The following is a 17497-nucleotide window of genomic DNA, read 5'->3' as shown; positions in this document are numbered from 1 at the left end:
ACCTAATGAATAAATTATATAGTAGAATAAAAAATTAAATTTATGTAAAAGATAATTTAAAATTAACAAATAATAATAATAATAATGGATACAAATATGCAAAAACTGAATATAATATAAATTACAAAAAATTCAATAAAATATTTAAATATTTTGAATTAAAAACTGCACACACAACAAATAATAAAATAATAAACTATATAAATAACAGAGTCCTACTAGAGTAATAAAACATAACAATAAATTTAATTCAGATAAACAGGGAGTATATAGTTCATAATGTGCAAATTGTAATCTGGATTATACTGGGATGACAAACCGATCTTTTTCAATTAGAATTAATGAACACATGAATTGTATAAATTAGGGACATAAAGAACGATCCAATTTTGCTGGACATTTCTTAGAAAATAATCATAATTATAACCCAGACAATTTTATTAACATTCTTGAATATTCTAATAACCTTCATAAAACAAATATTATAAAAAAATATTATGTACACTTAAATAATAAAAATCTGATAAATGAGCAAACGAAACTTAAAAATGATGTATTATTTAAACAAATATTAAACAATAATTTTGATTCTTAGTTTGGAAATACTGCTTCATACTAATGAGCATAATAATTGAAACCTTCATATTGACATGATGAATAACATTTACATTATTTTACCTTTTGATGATCAAGTGTTATATTTACATATTTTTTTAGATTCAAGGAGTATAATTAATAATATGTGAAGTAAATAATTATAATTATAACACATCAATGTTCCAGAGGATGGATTACTAATCCAAAAACGAAGCACTCAAACATACTATTAAAGACTGCTGGTAAGTGGAAACTATTATACGAGGTGCTACCCAAAAGTTTGGGGAATTTTACCATAAAAATAAAATAGCTTACCATAACTTATTATTTCCACTGTCTCCTTCACAGTAATCCCCTTAGGCATTGATACAGTGATCCCAGCATTTTTCCCATGATTTTATGCATCCCTGGAAGTCTGCAGGTGTAAGTGTTCAAAACATGTTCTGCGTTTCTTCCTGAATCTCCTCAATTGTGTTAAATCGCCGGCCTTTCAATTGAAATTTTATTTTCGAAAAGAGAAAAAAGTTGTACCGGGCAAGGTCAGGTGAATAGGGTGGGTGAGGAATCACTACCGTCTTTTTGGAAGACAAGAGATTCTGAATGGCTAGCAATGTGTGCATGGGCGCGTTGTCATGGTGCAGAACCCAGCTGTTGTTACCCCACAGATCTGAACGTTTGTGCCTAATGCTTTCATGTAACCGCTTCAAAACTTCACAATAGAGCATCCCATTGACACTGACCAACAGGAACAAATTCCTTATGGATAATGCCTTTGATGTTGAAAAAAACAATCATCATGGACTTCACGTTGCTATGAACTTGGCGTGCTTTTTTTGGCCGCGGTGAACTTGGCGACTTCCACTGCAACAACTGCTGCTTAGTTTCAGGGTCAAACCCGTACACCCATGTCTAATCACCAGTTATGATGTTGGAGATGAAGTTAGGGTCTGAATTTTTCAATTCACTCTGTAGTGAATTGAAAAATACAGACACCTACACTCTCGTGTAGCTGTCTGTACAGCTACACGATTTTGTTTCTGATCGCTGTTCAACAGTCTCGGTACGAATTTTGCAGCAATGCGTCGTCTCATGTTAAAATTGTCTGACAAGATGTGTTGCACAGACCCATATGACAATTGTACGATTGCACAAACATCATGGATTGTTTGTCTACGATCTACAACAATAGCCTCTCGCTCTTTCGCGATGTTGCGCTTGTTGATGGTCTTCCTGAACGCTCATCGTCATTGACTGTCGTTCGTCCATCTTTGAATCGTTTGTACCACAAAAAAGTTTTACTTTTACTCATAGCATTGTCACCAAATGCTTCCATAAGCATGTGATGAGTTTTTTCAAGCATGAAGCAAAATTTGATGCAGGTTCTTTGCTCTTTAAAATCTTCCATTTAGAACTTCGCCGAAGTAGTAAAACACAACGTTACACACCCGCACAAAAGTCAACAATGCTGCCTCTCACTTTCACAGCTGCTGGAACACTGATTCACAGAGAGTACTGTTGGCCACATCTAGCGACAGCAGGTCATACCAGCAATGGTTCACACGCGAAATTCATTCCCCAAACTTTTGGGTAGCACCTAGTATAAATAAATTATATATTAATACCAACGGGCTACGTTTAATAACATTAATATTAAATAAATTTATAATACCTAAGATGTATGGATTAAGTTAATGAAATAAATACAATTACCTAATAGTCCCATTGTGAGTTGCATACAGTGACCAACTCACAACCTACCAAAGCAAATGGAGAGACCTATTAAAACGATAAGAGAAAAATAGTTTCATTGCACAGGGATCTTGGATTTTTACTGATTTATAAGCGACAAAAGTTGCCTGTTAAATGACAAATTTGTTTCATTTTATCTTGTTATTTAACAACATTTCATATTAGTTGTTATTTTTATGACATAGGTAATAAACGTAATGAAATTAAAAAGAAGGATTTTATGAAAGCTATTAAACTATATCAAATAATATGGCTAAATTTGGGAAGTAGTTTTATGCATAGTAACATGTTCTTGCTACTATTAGTAATGGTTTAAAAATAATAAAAATATTACAACAGAAAACAATGATAAATTGATTGACAAGTAACAAATACACAAGTACAAGCACTTTAAAAAACAAAAAACATACACATATGTAAATAACGAATAAATAAAACTATAAACATATTTGATAAAAAAATTCAAAATAACATATAGAATAAATTATCATGCTTATAAATGTAAAAATAATACAAATAAATTAACAAATATGATTTATACAAAATGTAAAAGATTACATATAAATGATTGTAATAATATACATATTGGTAAAACAAACAAAAATTTAAAGTTTGTATTTAATGAGCTATAGAACATTTAAAAATCATGCCAATGTAGCAAAAATCTTTATAAAAAATAAATATAATATTAAAAACATTGAAAATAATATGTATATTTTAGGAATAAATGATGATACTATCTAAAACATCTAAAAAAAAGATTTATTAATCAATTTAAAAATAAAGATAAACTAATAAATCACCAGCCTCAGTTTGAGAGGAAATGCTGTTCAACATGGTTGAAAAAATTAATTTATAATATTGTTCTATCAATAGCAAAGAAAAATAAGTCACTTTTAAACTGTGGTGGAACAAGTACATATTTGACAATGTATAAATTGATGCTTTAATAATAAAGTTCAGGTCCAGAAATAAGATTAAAAAATTTTCAGAAGTTCACAAAGAAATAAGAAATATGGAAAATAACACTAGCATAAAAATCAAACATAAAGAAAGTATAATTAAGTAAAGTATAATTGACCATAAGCTACTTTCAAAAATTACATCTACTAGGTGTTCACCATGGTGCCTTATAAAGTTCCAGCAATTTTTGACAAAGATTTCCATGAGCCCCTGCACATTTCAAAATGGTGATACAAATCTTCTCTGTTTCCCTATTTTTCTCCTTCAGTTCTTGAACTGTTTGGGATCTGTTTCACTACACTTTGTCTTTTATCTCTAGAGAAAGTAGTTTGGAGAAGCAATATCAGGGAATCTTGCAAGTCACTGTAAACTTCAAAATCTCAAGTTCACTTCCCATTAAAGATTGTCAACAAATAGTTTATTTTTCCTCTTGTTGACAAGAGAAAATCTGGTTTCATCTCAAAACCAGATGTTTTCTGTATTCGTGTTCTGTCTTCAAAGAATGGCAAGAAATAATTACATTGCATTTCTTGTTATTATTTGCCATTTGCTGACTGACTCTACAATATAACTTCATCCAAAAAAGGAAAAAAAATGGATCAATGACAAAATCTAGACAGTTAAACACCCTGTTACTCTTTCATGATGTAACAGCTTTTTGTGCACCTCTTGAGAATTAACAGCAGCAGTAGTTTTGTTTGTTTACAGTCCTTCTTAATGAAGATATGACTTCCCAGACATAACTTTTGAAATAATTTAACAATTCATTCTATTATATATAATGTATTAACATTTATTTCGATTAGAATAAGGAAGTGTTAAGCTGGAATACAAAAATACGCTGGATATAGACTTCAATTCCAGGAATTTGTAAGTTGCTGTCATGCATGCATGCACACGAAAAGCAGACATTTTCTTACAGCGTTGGGCTCAAAAAGAATAATCAGCTCCTATAACTTATGTGTTATTTGAAGTCATAGTAATAACTTAGCAGCTAAATGTTGTTTTCATTAAGACCATCATTCAAGTTTTAAAGTTCCTATTTCGTTAATAATTTTGGAGATTAGTCAATGCATATAATATTGATGACTAGCATAGTTTACAAACACCAGAAATACACCCAAGGCTATTTCTTTTAACAACTTGTGAGTACCTAAATTACTCTTGAAAGAGGCTTTTATTCAAACAACACAGGAAAAACTATGATATCTTGTGTAAAGTTCAGTTACCACTCTTGTAAAATTACTTATCTCTAAAAATTAAAATTCGTCAAAGATAGGGTACCGCTTAGCATTGCAAACTATTTTTATGTACTTGAATATTTTCTTATTCTATCGGTGGGGAAGTTACTATTTATTTTTTAATTAACTGATTTGTTCTTATATTCTATTTCCTTAAATTAGCTGAATATGACTGGTTAACATTTCCTTACAATATTAAAGTCTAGATGTAATTTTTGTTTTGTGATAGCTATTGATAATAGTTAAAGAGTTAATAGTAATACTTCATGAATAAGAAGTGTGATTGCAGGAACAAGATTAGACTATCCATGATCAAATTACCTTCCATTTCCTGTTTAGCATCCGGTAACTACCGTTTAGATAATTCTTCAGAGGATGAATGAGGATGATATATATGAGTGTAAATGAAGTGTAGTCTTGTACATTCTCAGTTCGACCATTCCTGAGATGTGTGGTTAATTGAAACCCAACCACCAAAGAACACCGGTATCCACGATCTAGTATTCAAATCCGAGTAAAAATAACTGGTTTTACTAGGACTTGAACGCTGGAACTCTCGACTTCCAAATCAGCTGATTTGGGAAGACGCGTTCACCACTAGACCAACCCGGTGGGTTATGATCAAATTACTGTCATGAACTATTGTCACTATTGTAATTAACATACCACTGCTTCCCACATGGTTCTTAATATTAAGTTAGTTAAATCTGGGTACCTCAGAACATGCTGCTGTAATCTGCAAGAACAGAGAGTCGATGTGCCAGTGCATTTTAGTGAGTTACTGCGGTCCAGAAGGAGCATTTATTCTGATTACAGCTTGCCCTCCCAGTATAGGCAGCTGTTATTTGGGCTATATTAATAAGTGGGAGGGATAAGATGAATTCTTCTGGGATCCCACCAAAATATTATATCACTATGAATTTTAAAAGTGACCTCTGAATTGTATGGGTGGTAGTACAAATCATATAATAAAATTCTCCTTGGAAAGTTTCAAGGCCAGTGCATAGCATATTGCTGATCTCGAAAGATTTTGCAATACAACTAACCTCCATTATTCAATGTTCTCACATACCTTTGCCTACCATCAAAAAAAGATGAACTTACACTACCAGCCTATTAAAAGAATTTATCCTTCCTTTGAAAAGCATTTATCCAAAACAGAATAGAATTATAATTATTATTATTATAATTATTTATTATTACAGTGTCTTAAAATCCATAATACACAGTATATCTGAAAAGTTCCTGAACCAGGTAAAAATACAGATTTAAAGATAAATGAATTTACTCACATCAGCCCTCTACACAGAACCCTTCTCCAGTTATACACTCGTTGCAGCACCAACAGAGCCCGTCAAATGCTCTGGAGAAATCACTGTGGGATTGCCTTCAACTGCTCAATGAAAGCCCTTTGTATGGCCGGAATGTCAACGAAAAATTTTCATCTTCAACTTGAGTTTCATGAACAAAAAATAGTCTGCTGGAGGCAAGTCGGGTGAATAGGGTAGGTGGGGTAAGATCATGATTTGGTTTGCGGCATAATAACATGTTAAAACTGTTGCCATGTGTGTCAGGGAATTGTAGTACAAGAGACTCTAACTACTTGGATCCCAGTACTTGGGCCAGATTTAATGAAAGCGACGCATCAGGCATTTCATTACTTCCAAATAAAATTTAGAATTCGTGGTTTGACCAATTGGAACAAATTCATGATGAATTATAGGCCCTTTGAGATGAAGAATGCAATTAACATTGTTTTCACTCTTGATTTTGATTTTTGCTGCCTGACTTTCACCAGTCTTTGTGATCCACGACTCAACCAAGTAGCGAATTAATCCTTCGTTTGCGAATCATACATGAAGCACCAGCTTTCATTCCCAGTAGTTACAATTGTTTGCAAAAAATTTGGGTTGCTATCGGAAATTACAACAAAGTCTTGGGCGCAAGAGAGACAAACCTGTTTTTGTTCTTTGGTCAAGAACTATGGAAGGAAACAAGAGCACACCTTTCGGCAGTTCATTTTTCTGTTAGAATTGTATGTACTGTGTCTTTACCAATGTTTAGCTCTTCTGCTATGGCCCGAAGGGTAAGATGAGGTTGTTAAAGGAGCACGCACACTTTTGCAACGTTTTCATTGTAAACAGCTGTTGATGGCCTCCCACTTCATTCATTGTCATCCAACAACTCTCTGCAGTTTTTAAACCGCTTCCACCCCATGTGTGTTGCAGTATGACATGCGGCTTCATCACCTAATAGTTGCTATATCATAGAATAAGTTTCAAAGAAAAATCTTTCAAATCAAACACAAAATTTTATCATTCTTCTCTGTTCCATGTCACAAGCTCATACAAGGTCACATTAACACAACGTATGCAGCTAAATATAACTCAAGACTGGAGTGACAAAACATGATGAAATTTTATACACACACCCCATCAGACATTGCACTACACAGTTCCTTGGTTTCTGAGAGATGGCGATACTTGTATCGACTACAGAAATTTAGTTTGGGAACTTTTCAGACTTACTGTTTATAAATAGACCCTTTGTTGAGTTAAAGTAATACTTAGATATGATGAATGCTATAATAATAAAAATCCACGTTTCTATAAATAAGTTATCCATGAAGATCCTGTACAGCACGACTGCAGTTAAATATACTCGTAACCTGTCATCCACTTCACTGAGACTTATGACCATCACATCAATATATTCATCATATCCTGTTACCAGATCCTATGTATACAAATATTAAATATTCTTACATCCTAGAAGAAAAATCTAAAAAACTTTATCACTTAGGGCTTTTTCTCTTTTATGCCTGTCAAGTACTTTCGCTGAGATCATGCTTTCTTAAGAATAATTTTTTTAAATTATTTTACTCTGATTATTTCACATCATAACTGTTCAAATGCTCTCGGAGGTAATGTCTAACTGATATAAATCTGGTGATCAGAAAAGTAAGCAACTAGACCAAGATGCCCAATTCACTGTTCAAGAAAAATATTTTTTAATTGTTAATAGGAAAATGTGCTGGAGTGCCACTACATGAAACATATTTGCTGTACATGTGAAATATTTTCCAATACATCATGAAATGATTTAATAAGAAATTTATGATGTGCTTCTCTAGTCAATCTGTTTGAATAAACAACATAAAAGAGATAACACCAGTTTAATAATACTTAACCAACATCAACTATTTGAGTGGTCTACACTATTTTCCCACACTGAGGGAGATGAAAGCTTTAATAACTTTAACTTTTCACACATTTCTCATTATAACTCAGCTTTATATAGTCCAATCCAGAAAAAACAACACAACATTTGATCATAATAAATAAAATCCATAATTTAACTAACACATCAGTTCTTCAACTATTGTGGAGTGAAAAATTATGACTGCTATCTCAAAACTGACAAACTTAAAACTTCATGTTTATTTATTTATTTCATGGAGAATATTAATTTAAAAAAAAAAAAATGTCAAATTTTATTAAAAGAGATTTAACCTTCTGAAGTTATAAATTTCTACTTAAAAAAAAAAAAAAAAAAACACAAAATCACAGATAAATGGATAAAAATAAAAATACACTTTGAGACTTAGATTTATAAAACAAAAATTAATTTTTGATGTTACTTTTTTTTTATACTTCCCATATAAATAAGATTCTCAGTTTAGGTAATTTGGTAATAAACATTTGTGTAGAACATAAAATTGCGGAGGATAATGACTGGAATATATAAAATAGAAGCAGATAACTTAAGGTGTTGGTTGTACACCCTTGTAACCATATCTTTAACACCTTTTTTTCACCTTTACTCTTCTTTACACCTTATAACCATATCTTATTTACATCTATAATACAGTACATATTGAGTAGCATTAAAAATGCCAGATAAGGGATCACTTTGAAAAAATTATTTATATTAAACTGTATAACTACAGAATTAGTTGTATAAAAAAATTAAAATTAAAAAAGAAAAACATTAAAATGACAAAATTTTGGTTGATAAAAGATACAAAGAAGTGATATGTACAAAGCAAATAATTACACTTACAGTTTTGTGGCTGAACAGAATTACTTAATTTGGCTCGTCTTGCTTCCTGTCTAATTATCAGTTCATTGGTTAAGAGAGCTTCATGCTTTATTTGATCTCGCAAGCGTGATGGCACATCTGGTATACACCACTGAACAGCTATCATGACCAGTGATACAATGTTCTGAAAAACATTCACTTTATATATTAGTTAAAATAATAAAACTGTAATACTTTTGTACAAAAGTTCTTTAAGAACTTTAAAAACAAAAAGCACTTATCATGTCAATAGAAATCTCAAGTCTTCAAAAAATCTTAGGTAAAATTTCTAATTCAGTTCCTGTAAACCTATGTAAAATTTTTCTGCTGGAAATAATAAACTTTGTAACAAAAAAAGGTAACAATCAAATGTAAAGTAGTAATGGGAACAATATTCTGTGACATTACTAGATAAATCTAAATTACAAAAAAAATTCAGTGATACAAACTTATAAGTAGCTACGTAACTAGTTGCTCTTTCTTTATTATATGACCTGCCTATGTAAACTCCATTTTTGTTAAAACTGAGAAATTTTCTGAACATATTGTCCACCTAATATAAGTGTACTGAAGTGAGATGGGGACAAGTTGATTTTGATATTGTGTTTTTATATTGCTCAAAATAATTAAAAATTGACTGTATAAAAATTTTTTATATAAATCTTCACAAATACAAGCACAATACAGGTGAACTTCTGTCATTTCAGGAGGTATATGTCAAACCCCCCTGGTTGGTCTAGTGCTGAATTCATCATCGCAAATCAGCTAATTTTGAAGTTGACAGTTCTAAGGTTCAAATCCTAGTAAAGGTACTTTTATATGGATTTGAATACTAGATCATGGATACCATTTTTTGGTAGTTTCAATTAACCACCCACCTTAGGAATAGTCAACCTCTCTTTTTTGTTTAGCCTCTGGAACTACCGTAAAGTATTACTTTAGAAGATGAATGAGGATATGTATGAATGTAACTGATGTGTAGTCTTACACAGTCTCAGGCCAACCATTCCTGATGTGTGTTCCTGACCCAACCACCAAAGAACACTGGTATGATAAAGTATTCAAATCCATATAAAAGTAACTGCCATTACTAGGATTTGAACCTTAGAACTCTTAACTTCGAAATCAGTTGAATTGAGTTCACCACTAGATCAACCTAGTGGGTTAGGAATGGTTAACTTGAGATTGTAAAGACTACACTTCATTTACATTCAAACATATCATCCTCATTCATACTTTGAACTAATACCTTACAGTAGTTCCAGAGACTAAACAAACAAAAGAAAAAGGATATACCAGTTAAGTCACTTAACTGTTAAACTAGAAGGATTTTTAAATTTAATAAAATAAGTCATTTAAGAGGTAGAATATACAGTAACTACTATCAAATTTTAACATCCTGTTAACCACATTGTTTACTCAACTGTATAAAGAAATTACATTTTTAAATCTAGCATGTTTTGGAAACCTGTTTTTATCAAAGATTACTGTCTGTCTACTTTTCAGCTACAATGGCTTTCTTCAACAATATCATAAGAAATTTTTCTACTTTCTGGGTGTAGCCACTTTCTAGGTGTATAATGTATATTGCTTTTTATTGATTCAATCAGTTCTAGAAGTGTCATCTTTAAAATGTAACAAAAAATTGAACTGGCCTAAATGTTTAATGAACCACAATATCACTTTAAAGGTTAAATAGTAACAGATTACATGGATTCATTCAGTTAGTGTAGGTCATGAGCCATTAGTATCTATCAGTTACATATAAATGCCTTTAATGACAGTTATATGTCATTATGTTTAAGAATTTGGCAAGAGTAGATTACCCTACAAGCTTCTAGACAATCGATGTTATTGAATACTTAATCATCTTTAATTTGGTATGATAATTTTCAATTGGCTAGATGCTGAATAGAATTGTATATTTGTTTGACATATATTGATAAATTACCAACGCAATTATTAAGTTTCTAAAAAAATATATAACATTATTGTTTTCTTAATGCAGTTTTAAATATTATGAATATATGCTAATGAAGGTGTATGTATAATCCACAACAGTTAACCTTGCGTAGTTACTGCACAGCAGGTGGTAGTGGGGATTACTACTACACTGTGAAAGAAGCTTGGTTGTTGAAAAATCCAATTAAGATTGAGTAACCTTGACTGACATGTACGGAACGTATTTACAGTATAAGTAGTCATCGCCGACTACTTCAATTTCATTTAAAATGACTGTAAAATTCTGTTTATTTTTCATTTATTTATTTTAAGTAGTTTATTTTTTTTAGGATAAGTCATAAGTTTATATTAAATTTTATAATTTACATTATAATACTTATAAAAATATATTTACAATTGTAAGAATTAAAAATAACTATTTAAAAACCTCAATTCCATCCATGTTATCATCTGCATCTTCAGCGGTGTTGCTGCTCTCATTGCACACCTCTACATTCTTGTCGTAGTTGTCATTGTCATCACCGATTGTTATTATTTTCTCCAACTACATGTCCACTACTCTGTCAGCCTTGAAGTAATTGTTTTCAAATTGCAATGAGTGATCATAGCATTTCTTCCAATATACTGCCAACAACTCGTTAAGTTTCTGTTGAACTATTTCTTTGACAACATCAATTTTATTACAGATATTAACAGCAGGTATATATCATTCTTTACTGTTGCCCAAATTAGTTCAATTGAATTTAATTTGGATGACAGGATGGCAATCTTAACACACTGTGCCTGTATTTTCTAAGTATATTATCCAGAATAACCACTTTGTATCATGACTTGTTTAATTTTACGAGCTGATATAATTCAGAATTGAACATAGTCGCATTACAAAATTACAATTTCGTTTTTATAACCAGTCTAACAAAACTGCCTTTCTACTATTAGAGTTTCAAGTTGGGTACAACTTTTTATTATGATAAGACGCATTATCAATTATTAAAACTGAACGTTCTGTAATATTCGGTATCAATTGATTTTCCATCCATTTTTGATGTTCATTTCATGTTTATAATCCCCCAACTTGGCACCAGATTTAAAAATTAAAAGCACATTAGCAATACCACCAATCTCATTGCCTGCGTGAACAATTATTAGTCTCTTCCCTTTATTAATATTTTTTTATAGATGTTACAGGAGTCATCAATCCAGGCTTTGCTTTGCATGTGTACGGAACAAATATACACCATCAGAAAAAACAATCGATCAGCCTTCCTTCCTCTCTGTACTCACTTTTTTGTTTAAGTAGATAGTACGTTTAAAGCGTATATAATGATTTTCCATTAAAAGTTGTTTGTTGTCATCTGTTCTTTTCCACATGAAACTCAAGATTCAACAAAAACTTTTCTCAATGTCTCATGACTAAAATTGAAGCCTAATTCTGGGTTTTCTTTTTTCAAAATATTAAATTTTTTTTCTAATTTTGGAAATGTATTGTGATTTTTATAATAATTATAAATTATATTCCGTAATGCACTTCCTTGAAAACTGTCTATGTTCAGTTTTTTTTACACTCATGTGTGGGTTTTACCAGGTATACTAAGTTTCATTTTCTCTTAATTTATTTGATTCTGTCAAAACCTTTTTTAACAAGTCAACTGTTATTCCACACAGATTGGCAACACGAATCTGAACTTGACATATTTGGATTTTCTAAGGAAATATTTTTGAATATGTTCATTATTAAGCACTTACTCCAACTTCTTAAAAGCTATACCAGGCCCTAGTCGGCAACAGATCTTGGTTGAGGCATAACTAAAGTACTGAAAAACGTTTCAAATAGTTTTGAAAAATATTGCTCAACAGCAGTATTAAAAAATATCACTAAAAACCTTAATATTAAGAAAAACTATTAAAACACAGTATTGAAAAATACTGTTAAAAATGTAGAACTGAAAAATACTGTTTAAGAAATAAGATACTGTTAATTTATATCAATAGTTGCTTCCTCAACCTAATTTTATTAAACATTAACCTCAGTCAGCTATGCTACAATGTGATTGTCTCCGCACTGTACAGTAAACTCCCACTATTCCGCTCTTTTCAGATGAACTAGTGCGCATCCAGTTACTATATATAGTTATCCTTGACTTATAAAGTCCAAGTTAACTTTGCTGGATTACAATAATGTAGTGCTAGTAATGTAAGCATATATACACCTACTGAATTTATTAAAATTGTTTAAAAAGGTACCAATAACACATTTATTGTGTTAAATTGTTTTAATTATATCCTTTAAAAAAAGAAAGAAAAAGCGACAATTTCAAATTATTAATTAAACCTTTAACAATTTCTATTCAAGATTTTTGAAGAGTTGGTTCTTGATTAAAACAAACTTCTTTAAAAAAAAAGTCTGATTGATTCATTTTCTGCAACAGTAAACCTACAGAGGATGCAGTAATTTCTTTGGCTTTATATATTATTTTTAAATTAGTGGGCATAAAAACATATATATGCCTTAATGATCAATTAATACTTTGGGTACTGAGTTAGACTCAATATGCTCTATGAACTAACACCTTAAACACTTTGTTATTATGGTCTGTCATACTTACTGGGCAAATACCAGAAAATTAAAGTAATGAGTGCTATTGAAAACAAATATTTTTCAGGAGGATAAGTCTTTTATGGTTCTAAGTTTAGAACAGTTCTTTTTCTTGTATATGCAAGTGAAATACAACCTAGCAGTGTAAATATTTGTTATGAATACAAAAAGAGGTAACTGCCATCAGCTACATAAACCATTAAAAAAAAAAAAAACTACTTCAATACGTTTATAATAATATACCTAGCAACTGTAACTGATACCTATACAATTAATTGGTAACCTATACGATTACACAATAATGTAGATCTTGAAGAAGCCAATGTATCTGAAATTTCTTCCTAAACCTAATTTGAAGCACATAGAAACATTGATCCATAAAAAACAGAAAATAAGAATTGTGTAGTACTGATAATAAAAAGAATGTATACTTGCTTTTCATTTAAACTTATAGAGATTAGTTGGATCAAATATTGACATACCTTTTGAAAAACTGTCATGAATTAAAGGTAAATTTTTTATTTTAATAAAATCCTGCACTCCAAAGAGAAGATAGTATATATTCTGCTGCTAGACTTTAAATTAAATTGTCCGTCAAATACAAGTACGATGTTCTACAGCATTTTTTAAACTTATGAACATTAACTTATACAGTAATCTAAATATATATTTCCAAGCCTAATAACTTTATGCTTTATGCTAATGATATTACTTTCATTTGTCTTAACATAAATAATTATAATTTGGAACTATTTTACAAAATAAGAATAACTGATACTTTTCAATAATTCAGCAAAAATAGACTGGAGGTAAACCAACACATACTTATAACTGTATTATTTAGTTAGTTGAGATAGACCACTCTTCAGTTAGTGATCAAGAGAAATATTTTAGAAAGGTGCTAACTGAATGATCATTATTTACTTAAAGATACAAATTAGGTTATAATCAACAGATAAAACAACTAATATTTCTGATTAGTAAGCATCGCTGATCAGTTGTTATTAAGAGTGTTCTGGGTGGTTACAAGACCGAAGATCAAACAGAATTAAAGTTTATTACATTCAATTAGATTTTAATGCCCATGTTGTATGTAGTCATTGGAATTTAATTAACAGCAATATTTCAGAAATGAACAACTTGAAATTGGGTAAGACCAACTGAACAGCTTTGATTGGACTTATAAATTACTGAGAAACACTAGTATCTCAAAAAAGGTTAGGTACTGAAAAACATGATATATGTTGTTTATATTCAAATGTTTAAAATGTTAAATTAATATTAAACATGTTAAATACTTATAAGTAAAAAAGTAATAACGAAAAGGAAACAAAAACACATGCTAATAAATACTTAATGTAAATTCTAAATAATATAAAAAAAGTACCTGAAATAGAACAACAAAAAGTAGTCTAGCTGCTAAAATTTGCCAATATACTGGCGTTCGTTTATATCTCCCTTCAGGTGGTTCACGGTACTGTGCATATCTGTAACACAAAAACTTTTATTTAACATTTACTTTCAAACAAATTCATCATTCTAAATTTCAGATTTAAATTTAACAACAATTATTTTAATTAATTTGAAAAAATAGTCCCATTAAATGAAGTGGCACCATTTACATCATATTTATAATATAGTACTGGATGTGCAATTTAAAACATGTAACATTTAAACTTTTAGCAGAATATGAAAGGCTTTAAGGAACTATAAACATAGATCAGTCTTGGAATTGTAAAATTTTACCTTAATGTAAAAACGGATTATACCTGAATTTTCATAACATTAAAATATTATTTTTAAGGTGTATAGAGGGGTTGAAAACTATTCGTTGGCCAGTTTTAACCCTTCCTATCCTAGAAAACAACATGTCTCTACATGACATTGCCAATTTTTTTGGCAAAAAGTGTTAGTTCTCTTGCGCTAGAACCTACAGACCATAATTATCCTGACATGTAATATATACATTACATCCTAAAATATAAGGTGTGTTCAAAAAGTAACGAGAATTTTTATTTTTTAGAAAGAATTTTATTTATTCGTCTACATAAATGTTATCCCCTTCAAAATAGTCCCCAATAAATATTATACACTTATGTCAGCGCATTTTCCAATCCCCAAAACACCTCTGGAACTCGATCTTTGGAATAGTGTTTAGCTCTTTCAGCTATTCATTTCATCTTGCTTATAAAACGACAGCCCTTTAAGATTCTCTTTATTTTTGGGAATAGAAGAAAAGTCACACGGGGCCATGTCTAGCAAATATGGTGGCTGGGGTATAATTATGGTGTTGTTTTTGACTAAAACTTGACGAACAGGCAATGAAGTGTGTGGACAGGCGCATTTATCGTGGTGCAAAAGCCATTAATTGTTTCGCCACAAATCCAGGCACTTTTTTCGGATTGCTTCACGCAAACAGCGTTGAATTTGGAGGTAATACTCCTTATTGATCATTTAACCTAAAGGCAAGAACTCATGATGCACTATGCCATTAAAATCGAAGAACATAATAAGCATAACCTTCACATTCAACCGTACTTGTCAAGCTTTTTTTTGTCTTGGTGATCCAGAATGCCTCCACTGGGACGATTGAGCCTTAGTTTCAACATCATATCCATAAACCCATGTTTCATCACCTGTTATGACACGTTTCAGTAGTTCTGCATCATTGTTGACTTCATTTAGCCTTCTTCATAACCTTCTTGGAAGCACTTAAACTACTCGTAAATTCTTGCTTTACTCACAGCAGACTCACCAAAAGCAATATTTAACATTTTTAAAGCATTGCTATACTTTATTCCATCCATACAGCAAAATTTAATACAAAATTCTCTGATCCATTATTTATACAAATAAAAAATCACAGATTGTACCAAAACATGTGTTATCCTTTTGACAGCTGACAACAGACTAAACAACCAATATGACTAAAAATGTACAGATATTTTTCAGACATGTTTACCAATACAACAACAAAAAAATCCCAAGAATCAGACTAATACAACCCATGAAATTTCAAAATTCTTGTTACTTTTTGAACACACCTCGTACAATACATTAGGATAATATATATATTCTTATATATTATTTACTGTGCCAGATTTAGAAAAGCCCTCTGCAATGAGTGAGTGAGCAAGCTCTGTACCTGTCTCAATGTTCATTGACCTCTGAGCATAATAAGGTATGTGCATAACATTCTTTTCCAATGCCTACCTTCCTTTGTTGTGCAGTTTATGTTTGTAAGCTTTGTACATGTTTGTAGTTAGATTTGTGTCAGGTATATTTAAAAAAATAATAATCATCACAAAGCCTATGTTTTTAATAAACAGGGGTTCTGTTCAAGAAAAATTCTAGTGGGAGTTTTATGGAATCTACTTTATGCTAACTTTAGTGCATCTATCACAAATGCACTATGAAATGGCTGAGCCAATGTTTTGTGCAATAATAAATTTCTCAACATTTCCATGAAGTTGCTGATAGAGCCTTTCAAATTATTGCAGAATAGCATAAGAGAGAGAAGTCATGTAGAAATAAATGACATGATATAAGAAAAATGGTAATCAATTTCCTTATTAAGTGGAATTTATTTAAAGATAGAATTTACTAACTATTATTCTGATAATAAATAACCAAACAATAAGAAAACAACCTCAATCCATCTCATCCCAACAATAAACAAATTAAATGGGCATTAAAATAAAAAAAATTCATTCTTAAAATAAAAAAAAACCCACAAAAAATAAAATAAAACTAAATTTAAATCAATAATCATATAACTTAACCTATATAACAAAACAACCCCTAATTAAAAATATTTAAAAAAATACAACCAATCAAAAAAAAAATAACCTCATAGAATAAGAATTATACATAAAAAATAATCACCAAAAAAAAAGCTGGCAATTCATGATAGAATTTACGAAGCTAACAATTCATAATATGAAAGTGCAGCGTTATGAGACATTCAATATTTTATAAATAATTTTATGTGTTAGTTATTTTGTAACATTCTTGAACAAAGTAACATTTCCTAAACTTTAGTCTGTGACTATTGGGACTGGGATCGCTGTATTAAAGCCCAGGAAAGTTAATACATGCACTTCCATTTATTCTACAGCTTATACAAATGTTTTATGAAAGCTAATGGAAAAATGGTGAATTTCAGATTAGTATGATTAGTTTTGAGAACTCGTTTGATTGCATTACAGTACGATATATTCTGATAAGGCACATCTACCATGATCACCTAACATACTTTAAAAAAAAACTCTTAAATATTTGAATTATAAGGATGTATTTTATGTTCTAC

General features: G+C 30.6%; 1 protein-coding gene across 5 annotated transcripts in view; it reads right to left on the bottom strand.

The window, feature by feature from the left end:
* LOC142319727 (anoctamin-1-like) overlaps window positions 1-17497 on the bottom strand; it is a 170184-nt gene that overhangs the window by 6421 nt on the left and 146266 nt on the right. For all 5 annotated transcript variants that reach the window (XM_075357347.1, XM_075357330.1, XM_075357365.1 and 2 more), the window contains exons 15-16: window positions 14576-14675; window positions 8613-8775 (exon numbers count right to left, since the gene is read on the bottom strand). In XM_075357347.1, the coding sequence (XP_075213462.1) occupies window positions 8613-8775; window positions 14576-14675 (263 nt within the window). The remainder of the gene's footprint in view (window positions 1-8612; window positions 8776-14575; window positions 14676-17497) is intronic.

The sequence above is a fragment of the Lycorma delicatula genome, chromosome 1, assembly GCF_047948215.1.
Source record: "Lycorma delicatula isolate Av1 chromosome 1, ASM4794821v1, whole genome shotgun sequence".
Classification (NCBI taxonomy): Eukaryota; Metazoa; Arthropoda; class Insecta; order Hemiptera; family Fulgoridae; genus Lycorma; species Lycorma delicatula.
This window is presented reverse-complemented; position numbering and strand designations above follow the sequence as displayed.